The sequence below is a fragment of the Emys orbicularis genome, chromosome 8 (assembly GCF_028017835.1).
Source record: "Emys orbicularis isolate rEmyOrb1 chromosome 8, rEmyOrb1.hap1, whole genome shotgun sequence".
Taxonomy (NCBI): Eukaryota; Metazoa; Chordata; order Testudines; family Emydidae; genus Emys; species Emys orbicularis.
The window spans coordinates 44,367,779-44,381,599 of NC_088690.1; the positions used below are offsets into that span (position 1 = coordinate 44,367,779).

General features: G+C 39.4%; 1 protein-coding gene across 1 annotated transcript; it reads left to right on the forward strand.

Moving 5' to 3' along the window:
- Positions 1-10,886: 10,886 nt before the first annotated feature.
- On the forward strand, positions 10,887-13,508 carry ZNF281 (zinc finger protein 281). Its single transcript, XM_065409841.1, has one exon. It carries the CDS (start codon positions 10,887-10,889, stop codon positions 13,506-13,508), a length of 2,622 nt encoding a protein of 873 aa, XP_065265913.1.
- The last annotated feature ends 313 nt before the right edge of the window (positions 13,509-13,821 follow it).

The window sequence follows — 13,821 nt, forward strand, 5'->3', positions numbered from 1 at the left end:
CACCTTCCTTGCCATAAAGTCTATCAATTTGTTTTGAATTGTTTTGCTGCAGTAACGGTCCATAGCTTCTTTACGAACTACTCGATGTAGGTGCTAACACATGATATTGTCTGTTTCCCAAGGAGCTCTACCAAACCAAGGAAAGCACAGTTACGTTGAGTGAACAACTTATCCGACGAGCCCTGGGAAGCCAAATTGTTTGCAAGGAAGAGGGTAATTGAGATCAGACGCTTGAGCACATTCTTCCAATGCTGGGTTTCTACATTAATAATGTGCTGGTTTTCTGCATCTATGCATTTATTCATCTTGAGCCTGGACTCAACCTCCATCCATTTGGAGTAGGCCATAAAATGGCTGGGTGACTTTTCATGTTGCTTCAGAGCATCAGCTAAGTTATGCCAGTAACTGTACCCAGAAAGCGCAAGCAACGATTTGGCATCCTTGTTAAATATTTTGCAACAAAAACAGAACACTTTGTCACTTAATTTCAAGGAAACTAGCCAACACTGAGTCAGTTTCTCACCATTCTTGAGCACTCTTTTGCAGCGTGACTTTGAAAAGTGTCACTTCTGCTTATTTACTGGAAAGTCATATCCCCAATTTTCCCAAGGCTGTTCAAAATTATACTATCAATATCAGCAGAGTTTAGGACTGCCCACCATAAAGCAGGATACGATGTATCGATTTGTGATATGTAATTTTTTTCACTGCTGTTTCTGTCATCATGCAAGGCTGATTCTTCTTTATCATTTATCTCCTTTTCATGTAAACCAGATTTTTCTTTGTTGTTACTCTCCTTTTCATGTGAGCCACATTCTTCATCATCACTATCCTTTACGCTGCCAGGAAAACTGGACAATTCTCCATCACTTTCCTCAAGTTTCCATTCCTTATGTTCAGGTAAGTCTGCTAATTCCTCAGTAGGATATCCATCATTTACACTTCTTCACTCCTCAATTTCTTCTGCACTGGGACAATTGCAACTGCCTAAAGCCCAGTCTGTTTTTCTGTTTCAGATATTTTCCCATCAAATTTGCCTCTTCCTTCAACCTAGATTGCAATTGAGCTTTTGACTTCCTATACTGAGGTCCTGAAGGGTACTTCGGGGGCATCTTTTGTTTTCTAAGGGAGAAAACAAACAGTAATAGGAAGAGCAAAAGTGTATGTTTTGCAGTCTTAGGAAGTCATCAAATATTACGTGTTAAGCCTGGGAAAAGAAGTAACTATCTCTTTTATATTGTTGCATAAATAGGCATTCGATAGATATCTCTGGTGTCTCATTAAATATGTCCGTTATTAGTTGCCACTTACACCCTTCAAGTCTTAAAACACAAGTACACTTTCACAATTACATAATAAAACAAAGGTTCACAATATCCTAGCTGGGCTCTCACTTCACTTCATTCTTGTATCTCACTGACTGACTGGCGATGCCCTGCCCCTTACCTGCAAGGGCATGGCTGACAACATTCTAGGAAGTTCAAGGCAAATGTAATTCCCAGAAAGTCTGGAAGGTTCCATGAGATTCTATAACGGTCCAGAACATTCTAGGAGGTTAGTGAAAAATGCATCCACATATGGAATATTGGAAACATTTTACTGCACACATTCTATTTTCCCTTTTGTTGCTAACAACAAAAACAGCACCCTGAGCCTGCCCCCCCCCCCCCCGCCTGCTAGCCCAGACAGTCTTCTGGGTCGCCTGCCCCTAAATCCAGTGCTGACTGCTTCTAATCCAAAGAGAGTTGGTCTGATTTGTGAAAAATGAGGGAAAGAATGTGGCAGAACTGTTGAATCACATGACATTAGCTCTACAGGAAACATCTAGCATGAATTCAATGACTGGGTAGAATTTAGATGGAAAGCTTTCATAAGTTATATCTATACCTCACTAATGAAACATAAGATGGATAACACTGTCTGATTTGTTAGAAAGTAAATTCATATTTCTCAATCTTCAAGAGATGTTTTAAATGGTCTGAATTCTGACCAAAATCACTAAATTATATTTCAGACAATGTAGCTATACAATTTGCACTAGATCCAATTTACTATTTTATCAGTACTCTAACCCTTTAATTAGTCTTTGTAACATTTTTGTTACAGTAGAATGAAAGTTATATTAAATTAGTTTAATCCAACCTTTAGAGATTAAGGACCTAATCCAAAAAACATTCAAATCAATGGAAAAACTCCCATTGACTTGACTTGGCCCTGGATCAAGCCCTAAATTATTAGGCAACAAAAGGAAGGGCAATATGATACATAAAACTACACTAAAGATCATGGTAAATGTACACGCAGACATTTTGAAATGGCTGCTGCACCTTGATATATTGTCAGAACCTTTTGCAGAAAATAAATTTATCTGTAGATCCAAGGTAAATAAATACCTGAAAATGTAGAATTGTACCTGACAGAAACACTTGGATCACATTTTGATTGCATCCCTGTTTGTTTACAATGTTACATCTGTATCTCTAGGTAATAATTGTAAACCTTCCATTTCCCATGAGCCAAAGTTTGTCTCCCTTACTCACATTAAGCAGTACCTTACTCCATGAATTGTCTCATTGAAATTAATGGCATTAATTGTGCTGTAAGGTACTACTAAACATGAGCAAGGATAGCAGAATTTGGCTGTATGTGGTATTTGTTAATAGCCTGGCAAAGGTGCTTACCCCTCATTTATAAATATCTCATTTATTTCTACTGGAATTTCCATGAGGCCTCTTAGCAGCACTTGTTCCTGAGGAAGATGTTTGCTACAGCCGTCTAGATAATTGTTTTTGTTTAACTTTGTGAGGTATAGTAGTAGATCACTCCCTTGGTTATAACTCATGTCTCTTCAACAGTTGCTACCTCTTTTCCTTTGGATGGGTTCAATCAACCTTTAGTGAATAGTCATGGACTGAAGTTGTCCTCTGATGTAGGCAATGCTATTTAAAGTTATTTGTTCTGCTTTAGATCTTCTCGAGTACCAGGTAGATTTGTCCCCTCAGCAATATGCATAGGACAGAGTTTGGGGGAAAAAGTGGCCTTGTTCTTGCAGTGGGAGAATGAGCCAGAATGCCATTTTACCTCGATATTAAATCTTTAATCATTTTAAAAAGTTTCTAGTATTTATAGTTATGAAGAAAACCTTCTGAATATGAACCGAAGCCATGCTATCTCCCTGCATTTTCACAGAATGCAGACAGATTTGAACAATAGCTAAGAGATGTGAACCGTTCCTATGTATGTGTGAGGTGCTAACTTTGAAGCTTTTTAATGTAATTTTAAATGGCAACATGGTTCTGTCAAAACAAATACTTTGGACAAGCTAATGGAAGTACTTCTTTAATTTGAGTGATTAAAAGCCTGTACTTTTGGAGTTGAGGGTACTTAGTTCTTTCCCTGATGATGCAAGGCCATGCACAAGTTGGTGACTATGAAGCCTGGCCCTGGAATGGTAAAAATTTTCTATATCCTTGTCAAGGACAAGGGTTGATGTAATTCATCTATGATTTTAGGGAGATTGCTCAGTCTCACCATGTAATTTTTGCAATCCATACATGCCTACTGCCACAAAACATGCACCATTTCTTACACATGGAATAAATAAGCATAATTAATTCAGTGTGTCTGCAGGTGAAGTGTTCTCTTTGTTTCCTCACTGTATGTATATTACAGAATGTATTTTACAACACAGAGACTTATTTCTGTAAAGAAAGGTTTTAATAAGTTAATACTAGATGCATGTGTTAAAATATTTGTGGTCATGTCAGGAATTTACATAGTAAAACTACAATTCAGGTATTTTAATTCCTTTACATTGCATCAAAGTGATAAACTTAGATTTACAATTTATTTTCTAATATATTTAATTGATCCACTGAAGTATCTCAGGCTGTGTTTTTAGTATTTGGGAATTGTTAGTTGTTCATTTTTATTTTTTTGTTAAGCAAATGAAAGTGCAAGAGCCTCAAAAATGTAACTATTAAAGGTAAACAGGGTTAAATAATGCCATACACTCTGAAGGATGATATGATCCAAAAAGAAAAGTCCTGATACAGGGAATAATTAAAACAATGTTGACATAAACATACTTTATATTCATTTTTTGATGTTCTGCAATGTTTAACAGATGTTGACACATTGCATATTTTACGTCTTTCAAATCTTACAAATATATTGTCAATAAAAAAAGCTTTTAGCAAATTTCAAATAGCAGCAGATTGAAGGAACAAATGATAAATCATGGGGTGAATGTTCTGATAAAAGAACTGGGCCTCGGGACTTTCTTGCCCTAAATCCAAATGGACTTTTAATACAACAGTCAACTATTACTAACCAAGGTAGAACAGATTTTGAGGAATAGTTAAATGTTAAAACTGTCTATGGACTATCTTATCAAAGGTAGGAAGGACAATTTTGATGAGAACAGTTGAGGTTTAAAGATGAACAACTGATTTACACCCAAGAGAGAGCCCCAGTTAAAGAGGTTTTCTGAGTAAATACTAGAGCAACAATGGTTGTGTTTTTTTCAAAGTCCAAAAAGCAGAGTAGTAGACCCTAGCTGATCTGAAGGACTGGTGGGAACTTCTAGGTAAAACAACAGAGGAGAGGTGTCAAACGTTTCTGTTGAACTCTTGGAAAATGAGACTCAACTCTGCTTGTATGTTCTATCCTTTCCCCTACCCTTTGTCTGTCTTGTCCATTTAGATTGTAAACTTTTCAAGGCAGGAACTCTTATTCTGTATTTGTATCATACTTAGCACAATGGGATCCCAACCTCACTCGGGGTCATTAGGTGCTATTGTAATACAAATAATAAAATAAGTGTCTTCTATGCCTATTAGTGAAGGGATTTTTTAGATCAGAATATCTGTACTAAGAGAGGCACAATTCCTTCCCTGCTCCCATAGAGTAGTAATCTATTTGTTCTTACCAATAACAGCTTACTGCTTCCCCTGTGTCAACTCATCTTTCCTGCCCCTCCCCACTCACTCGCTGTCTACCTATGTAGAAAGAGAAGTACCAAGAGTTCAGCTCCTGCTTTTACACCTGCAACAGAGATGTGAGGAGGCCATACAGATGTGTATCTTACTCCTACTCTTAGTCCTGTGCAGCTGCATATGTTCGGTCCATATGTGACCATTAAATAGTAATCAAATAATTTAAATGTATAACTATTGCAGGGGTAGGCAACCTATGGCACTTGTGCCGAAGGCGGCACGCGAGCTGATTTTCAGCGGCACTCACACTGCCCGGGTCCTGGCCACCGCTCTGGGGGGTTCTGCATTTTAATTTAATTTTAAATGAAGCTTCTTAAGCATTTTAAAAACCTTATTTACTTTACACACAACAATAGTTTAGTTATATATTATAGACTTATAGAAAGAGACCTTCTAAAAATGTTAAAATGTATTACTGGCACGCGAAACCTTAAATCAGAGTGAATAATTGAAGACTCGGCACACCACTTCTGAAAGGTTGCCGACCCCTGAACTATTGTCTTAATGTTAATTGTCAATGACCGTCTTCAGTACTAATTGGCATGAGCTTGACTGACCTTCAGGTCTGTATAAAGGATCCATGTTTATACAATAATTCTCTGTGCAGAATATTAGAAAAAAGTTATAGTATTTCAGCTTTGTAATAACAATTGTGATACTGCTTCGATTACTGTGTATCACATTAACTTCATTTAATTATTGGTTAGTCAAGTTTGAACATTCAATTTAAATTTCATACATTATTATTATTTTTGTTACGACCTATCATACAACCATAATTATTTAATTTTTGTATCTATATTTCATTCATCTTTGAATTTTATTTCAGTTAATGAAATATGTAAATTCAGGCTAATCTACTCCTTTAGTCTAAGCAACATGGATTTCAAATTCTTCTCTGAGAGAAGCCAGTGGTATACTAAAATTTATTAATCCTTGTGTTTTACACTATATGTTCCACATAAAGAAGTTTATGCTCACCCTCATTTGAAAGCAAAATTAGGACCCAATTTTGCAAACACTTATGCTTGTAAGTAACTTCACTTACACGAATTGCTGTGTTTGCAGAATCTGGCGCTTATTTTGCAAACAAGAAGCACAATATAAAAGTGCAGAATGTTCAATACTGAGTGTACAGAACTAGGTGTCTGTCCTTTGTATCAGTCTATATGTATCATTAAATAAACTGCTTTCATCATGATAAGAAACACTCCAGAAAGGTGTACTGGAGTTTAATAGGTTTCAGAGTAGCAGCCGTGTTAGTCTGTATCCGCAAAAAGAACAGGAGTACTTGTGGCACCTTAGAGACTAACAAATTTATTAGAGCATAAGCTTTCGTGGGCTACAACCCACTTCTGCATCCGAATGCAACTTATGCAACCCCATATGCATCCGAAGAAGTGGGTTGTAGCCCAAGAAAGCTTATGCTCTAATAAATTTGTTAGTCTCTAAGGTGCCACAAGTACTCCTGGTTTTTTTTGAGTTTAATATTTCTTTAATTATTTATTTTATTATAAATTAGTTAAGCAATCTTATTCTCCCCCTCAAGAGTTTAACTTCCATGCTGTGTAACCTGGGGAAATACTAAATGTGCATAATCTCCCTTATAGTTCAATATCTCTTGATACAGTAATTCTGATGATGTAACAACTTCAGAAATATTCTAGCTGTGTTTAAATAATTTTTATATAGAACTTAAAACCAGTAACTTCTTTTGTTACCTTATCTTCTATTCTGCTTCAGAAAACCTCATGTGTAATAGTGTTACAGGCAGCTTGTATATGCCAATGGAAAAAACAAAACAAAGTTCTTATTATAACGTAGGGTAGGCCCACATATGAATTCAAAATTCTGTTGTGCAAATATGAGACTCCCTTTTTATTTCTTCAGGGTAATTATACCAGAGATGTTGAACTCAAGTTACTGAAAAGTTTCCCTAAGAAAGTACTTCTACAACTTTAAAACATTTTTCTGATTTACTGTGTTCCTAATTGATGTATTTTGCTCATATTTTTAAGGATTTTGCCTGTGGTTAGTCTTTGAAAGAATTAACAGTATATTAACTCAGCCCCTGATCTTGCAAATAGATCCCTGTGAAAAGACCACACAGAGCCCCACAGAAGTCCAGAATGTCTTTTTGCTTGTTTATTGTCTGATGCTAGTCAGATTTGAAGAAGCTCATAAAATATATTGGCTTTTATAAATCATGATTAGTATCTACTGTTCTGTAATATTTTGTATTGTCTAAGTCTGCCTTGAGAGTTCACTACTCCCTACTGTTGAGACAGAGATCTCTGATTAATGAAATATTGAACAATTTAGCTATTTCATTTAATTTTTGTTACCTTTCTCTATATTTTTCCTATAATGGTACATCTCTCATTTTATTGCTATTTTAGTTTCATTTTAAAAGTTGAATATTTGTGTTTTTAGGTGTGTATGTATCTATATATCAAACACAAACAAGTGTATGCATGCATACATATATTTTTATTATGGAACATGGTAATAAACTATAATAAAGTTTTTACTGATTGCATTTTAAAAGATGTTTAGAAATATAAATATTTGCTCTTTTCTTAGTTTGTTTTAATAGCATTTTTGATGTTTTTTTATTTCATGTTCAAGAGACCATTCAGGTGTGACATAATTTTTTCTAATTAACATTTTAGATTCTTTGGTCCTGAATATTTTATTGCCAAACAGTTGAATAGCACAAATATTGTAAGCAATGTACTCCCACGTTATCAAATAAATGCTCAAGGTACAGCTTATAATGTTGAAAAATAGAAAAATAAATTGACCTTGATGAAGTGTGTCTTCTTTTGTCTGTTCCCAGGAAAGTTTATTTCAGGTATTTCTACTGCTGAAATGATTAGAGTTAACAGCTTTTTCCCTCCATTTTATTTTACAGGGTCTCTTCATCTTCCTGATATATGGGGTGTACAACACAGAGGTAAGTCTGCTTGGAGTATCTCAAGGCTGACAGAGTGAATGAGAGAAATGACAGGTTTCTTATCTTGATAACTGAGGGACAAAGTTGGCTTTCCATATGAGTGTCCTACTGCCCTTCATGCTTGGACTAGCTTATATGCATCCCATCTTACCATTAAACATAGACACCCTGAATAAAGGGACAGACTCATTTCTCATAGGCATTGACTAATATTTTACTGCTGCTTTAAGTTTTTGAATTCCTAGTCTTTCTTTTAACACTTAGCTACACTTGACAGTCTTAAACTTTCACAATTCAAGTTGGTTTTTATATATAACTAAGTTTTAGTTTGCATGCAGTTTAAATGGAACTGCATTTATAGTTACATGAAATGTAGCAAGAACTAGTCTTACTTAATAACTGACTTTAGAATTCTGTATAGAAACTTCTTATATCCTAGGTTTAATATTTACATCTTTTACATATTTTGGAAGACTTTTAAAATCTACTGCAAGGCATCCTAATAGCTGCAAACAGGCCTATGGAAATTACTTGATGGTCTTTATAGGTGATAGATATAGCAAATGGAATGTAAACAAATCATAATTTTGTTATCATAGCTTGTGCCCTTACAGTTCCATTCATGATAAAAAAAAAAGTTTTAATCAGTTCAGTAAGAAGTTACTAATACACCTGGGTGCATATTATATTTGGGATGCCATATTCAAAACCCACAGAAATAAAGAAAAAGCTTTGGGAATCAACTGTTGGAAATTAAACAGAATTTTATTCAAAAGGTATTAGTAGTCAAGGCTGCATATCTAGTTTAACAACACTAGTGAAAATGAAGAAAATGTCAGCTGCAATCTTTCATGGAGAGGTTATTTTTTTAATTAAAGTGGTCTGATTGTGAATGTGTCTCTGGAGTTGCATCAGTCCATTATAAATTACATTTGGAAGGATTAGATTTTTACCAGTAAAAGTCAGTCAACGTTGATTTCACCAAATACACACAAACTGACCAAAAAAAAAAAAAAATCTCCATCAATAATAATAGAAATTTACAGATAGGCAAAGAGAAATGCTGCTTGACAACTTATTAGAGTTTAGTTTATTGATATTTACTTTGTAGATGCTGACGTGATGTTGACAATTTGTGTGTTAATAGTTATAAGGCTTTAACTTTTTATACCTGGGTTTACTGTCATTAAGTAATGGTCAAACTCCCCCAACCCCTTAATTTTCTGCAACTGTGAAAATTTAAATAGACAAAAATTGAAAAAATGCTTAAAATATATATATTTATAGCTGTCAAAATTACAAAAACAAAAAAACAGTCAAAATCAAATTCTGCTAAGCCTAATAATAGTGAAGGGATTTTCATATATGCAACTAAAATGGCAAGCAGCACCATTAATCAGGCATGTGCATATTTGTTACAACTGTGTGCCAAACTGTGTTTCAATTGGGCTGTACTGATATGAGAGTAATTATGTAGCAGTCTTCAGGTACATTAACTATCAATTCTCTAAATGTACAATTAATTTGCTTGCAGTTTTCTTTAACTGAGGTGTCTTTTACTCAGTTCATCCTTTCTTCTGAAAAGAAATAGCAAGCTGGAAGTGCTTTCCAATTTGCACTTCTCACAAATTTCAGATGAAGTGCTCACAAGCAAATATGCATATGTTATGAATGTATACATATATACAATCAACAGGCCAAATTTGGATATCCTTACTCTTAAGTAATGTTTCAGGAATGGGTTCTATTAATGTCAATGGAGCCAGTGCACTAAGATGCTAACTCAATAAGGGTATCAGAATCTGGCTCCATATAAATACATAAAATATTAATTTTTGTGTGTAGAAGGGGCTTAATAAATGCATCTGTGTCAAAGTAATTATTTTTGAGTCTGGCAACAAAAACAATCTATAGATTTATTTATATATCTATAATTTCCTAATCCTGCAGGAGTGAAGATGTACACATGCTTTTACTTGTTAGGCCCAGTCTTGGGGGGGGGGTGGCCGAAACGGTATGTTGTTTTTTTCCCCTTCCCTTTATATTAGTTCATTTATCTTTTCATGCTTGAAAAGCCGTTATACTGCAGGCTAAAGAGGGAGACCTGTAACAAGCAGCCCCAAGTGCGTTACCCTAACAGGTCTGAAACACCGTTAGGCTGTGTTGTACCCTGGGCTAGTTAACAGGGCACTTAGGCCACAACCCACCGAGCTAACGTCACACATGCTCGCCTGTGTCTTCACGGGGCTTTTCTATCCGGCTCTGTTAACCAAACTGCGCTCAGAGATTGCGAAACACAGCCTGAGTGCTGGTGCTAGGACTAGTGCCTGAGGCGCTGTGGCTATGGTGCGCGCACAGTCCGTTACCCAGCCTGGCTGCAGAGCAATCCCTGCCCCTCTGTGTCACGCCGGGAGCACAGGGAGGGTAGCTGCACCTGGGCCTCCTCCAGGAATAAGGTGCACTGCACTACACTCCCCTCCGGCCTCTGGCCCCGGGCGCAGCCCAGGCGGCGGCGTGAGTGGCTGCAGGGCAGAGATGGCTGATGGCTGAGAAGGGGGGGGGGGGAGCGGTTCTGTTACGCCTGCGCGCTGCTTGCCGAGCGCTGCCCGCCCAGCGCGGCCCTCCTGCCTGGGTCGTTCCCAGCATGCCGCGCGCCGCGCATGTGCAGTGCCGCGCTCGGGGGCTGCTAATTCCATTGTGGAGCGGACGCGGCGTTATTTTTGACTGGAGGCGGCGGCGGGAGCCGTAAGTGCAGCCAGGGCCGGGTGCTGCCCGACGGCGCGGGTGGGGCGGTGACGATGCGCCCGGGCGGGGCCGGTTCGGTGAACGGGCGCTGAGCGGCACCCTGAGCGAGCGGCGTCTGGCTGCGGGCGAGCGGCGGGTCCCGCAGCCCCTCTGGGCCGCGCCTCCTCCCCGGCCCGGCTTCCTGGGGGATGAAACTCGGCAGCGGCTTCCTCGGCGGCGGCGGCAGCAGCAAGAGGGCGGCGGCCATGGAGCCCACCTTCCCCCCCAGCATGGTCATGTTCAACCACCGCCTCCCGCCGGTCACCAGCTTCACTCGGGCGGCCGCGCCCCCGCCGGCGGCCCAGCACCCCTCGCAGTGCGTCTTGCCGCCGCCCCCCTCCGCCGCCGCCTCTTCCTCCTCTGCGGCGGCCGAGACTCCCGCGCCGCCCCCCCCTCAGGACGTGACTTTCAAGAAGGAGCCGGCTGGGGCTTTCCCTTCCTCTTCCTCGCAAAGGAGCCCCTGGGGCTTCCTCCAGTCGCTGGTGAGCATCAAGCAGGAGAAACCCAGCGAGGAGGAACAGCAACAGCACTATGGGGGGTTATTCGGAGGGGCTGGGGAGGAGAGGCACCCAGCCCTGGGCAGTGGCAGTGGGGAAGGAGCCAGCCAGAGTGTGATTCAGGACCTCAGCCTTCTCCACCACCTGCACCACCATCCCCACCGGGACCTGTTACTGAGCGGCAGGAGCGAGGGCACCCCTGGGGGCTCCGATGAGCCAAAGCACGACGCCCACGGCAAGAAGGCGAAGAGGCCAAAGCCAGAATCTCAGGGAATCAAAGCCAAGCGCAAGCAGAGCGCCTCATCCAAACCCCCGCTGGTGGGAGACACAGAAGCTGCCCTCTTGTCCTCAAGTCAGAAACCTCATGTCTGTGAACACTGCAGCGCTGCCTTCAGGAGCTCCTATCACTTGCGCAGACATGTGCTCATTCACACTGGGGAAAGGCCTTTCCAGTGCAGCCAGTGCAGCATGGGTTTCATCCAGAAGTACTTGCTCCAGAGACACGAGAAGATCCACAGTAGGGAGAAGCCATTTGGATGTGACCAGTGCAGCATGAAATTCATCCAGAAGTACCATATGGAGAGACACAAGAGAACACATAGTGGAGAAAAGCCATACAAATGTGACACTTGTCAGCAGTATTTTTCAAGGACTGATAGACTGTTGAAGCACAGACGAACATGCGGTGAAGCCATAGGTAAAGCAGGTGCAGGAATGGAACCTGGATCATCAAATCACAACATGGGGAGCCTGGCTGTATTGTCTCAGGGAAATACAAGTTCTTCAAGGAGAAAAAGTAAAACAAAAAGTATATCCATTGAAAACAAAGGACATAAGTCTAGTAATAAAGTAACTGAATCACAAGTTCCAAGTAATATGACCATGCAGAATTATGCAGTAGAAATTCCTGTTGTGTCTTCCAGTGGTGGCTTAGTTGGTGCTGGCATGGAAGAATTACAAAAAAAGGTGCCAAAGTTGGTCTTCAAAAAAGGAAACAGAAAAAATGCAGACAAAAGTTACCTTAATTTTGTGTCACCGTTACCAGATATTATTGGGCAAAAACCATTGCCTGGGAAACAAAGTGGCTCTCTTGGTATAGTAACCAATACTGGTGTAGAAGCTATTGGCCTTCTCCAAAATGCAGGTGGAAAACCAGGTCAAATAAGTAGCAATTATGATGATGCCATGCAGTTTTCAAAGAAAAGAAGATATTTGCAAACTGCCAGCAGTAACAGTGCCTTTTCTATAAATGTTGGACATATGGCCTCCCAACAGTCTGTCATCCAGTCTGCAGGTGTCAGTGTTATGGATAATGAAGCCCCATTATCTCTTATTGATTCAACATCTCTAAATACTGAAATGAAGTCTTGCCATGACAAGTCTGGAATTCCTGATGAAGTCTTGCAGAGTCTCTTGGACCAGTACTCTCACAAATCAGAAGGCCAGAAGGAAGATCCTTTCAGTATAACTGAACAACGTGTAGACTTGCACACCTCGGGAGAACATTCAGAGATGGTTCAAGAAGAAAATTTGAGCCCAAACTCTCAAACAGCTTCAAATGATAAGGCAAGCATGTTGCAAGAATACTCCAAATACCTCCAACAGGCTTTTGAAAGAACGACCAATAGCACTGGTTTTGCTTTTGGGCCCAGTTTCCAATTTGTTAGTTTGTCTTCAACTCTCCATAACCACAGTTTGTTTCAAGACAAACAGATATACACTACATCTCCTCTTGAGTGTGGCTTCAGCCAGTCTGTTACCTCAGTGTTGCCAACTGCATTGCCAAAGCCTCCTTTTGGGATGTTGCTTGGATCTCAACCAGGTTTTTATTTATCTGCTTTGGAGGCTACACATCAACAGTTGACTCCTTCTCAAGAGCTGGATGATCTGATAGATTCACAGAAAAATTTAGAGACTTCATCAAACTACCAGTCTACATCTCAGAAATTGAGTAGCCAGAAGGAACAGAAAAATTTAGAATCTTCAACAAGCTTTCAGATTCCACCTCAGGAGTTAGCTAGCCAGATAGATCCCCAGAAGGATGTAGAGCCTAGAGCAACATACCAGATTGAGAACTTTGCACAAGCGTTTGGTTCTCAATTTAAGTTGGGCAGCAGGGTGCCAATGACTTTTATCACTAACTCTAATGGAGAAGTGGACCATAGAATAAGGACTTCAGTGTCAGATTTCTCAGGGTATACAAATATGATGTCTGATGTAAATGAGCCATGTAGTACAAGAGTAAAGACCCCTACCAGCCAAAGTTACAGGTAAGGTCCCAAGTGTGACCAGGCTGTGGGGTCTTTTTAATGGAATTTTGTTTTATTTTCATAACACTGCCATTGGAATGTTTCTACATGGTCCTGTTAAGAATAATGTAACATGCCCTTTCAATGCAACTTTTCATATTTAGTTTATTTTGTTAGTGTGATTTTTTTTTTTTAAGGTCTGTTTATTATGGGTTTTAATAAAAAATCAATAGATTAAAATAGTTTTTTGTTCAAATGACAATGTTTAGCAATCAAATTTACATATATAGAGTGTCAGGGAATAGCCCAAAAGTTTAAAATGCAAAAAATTAACTTTG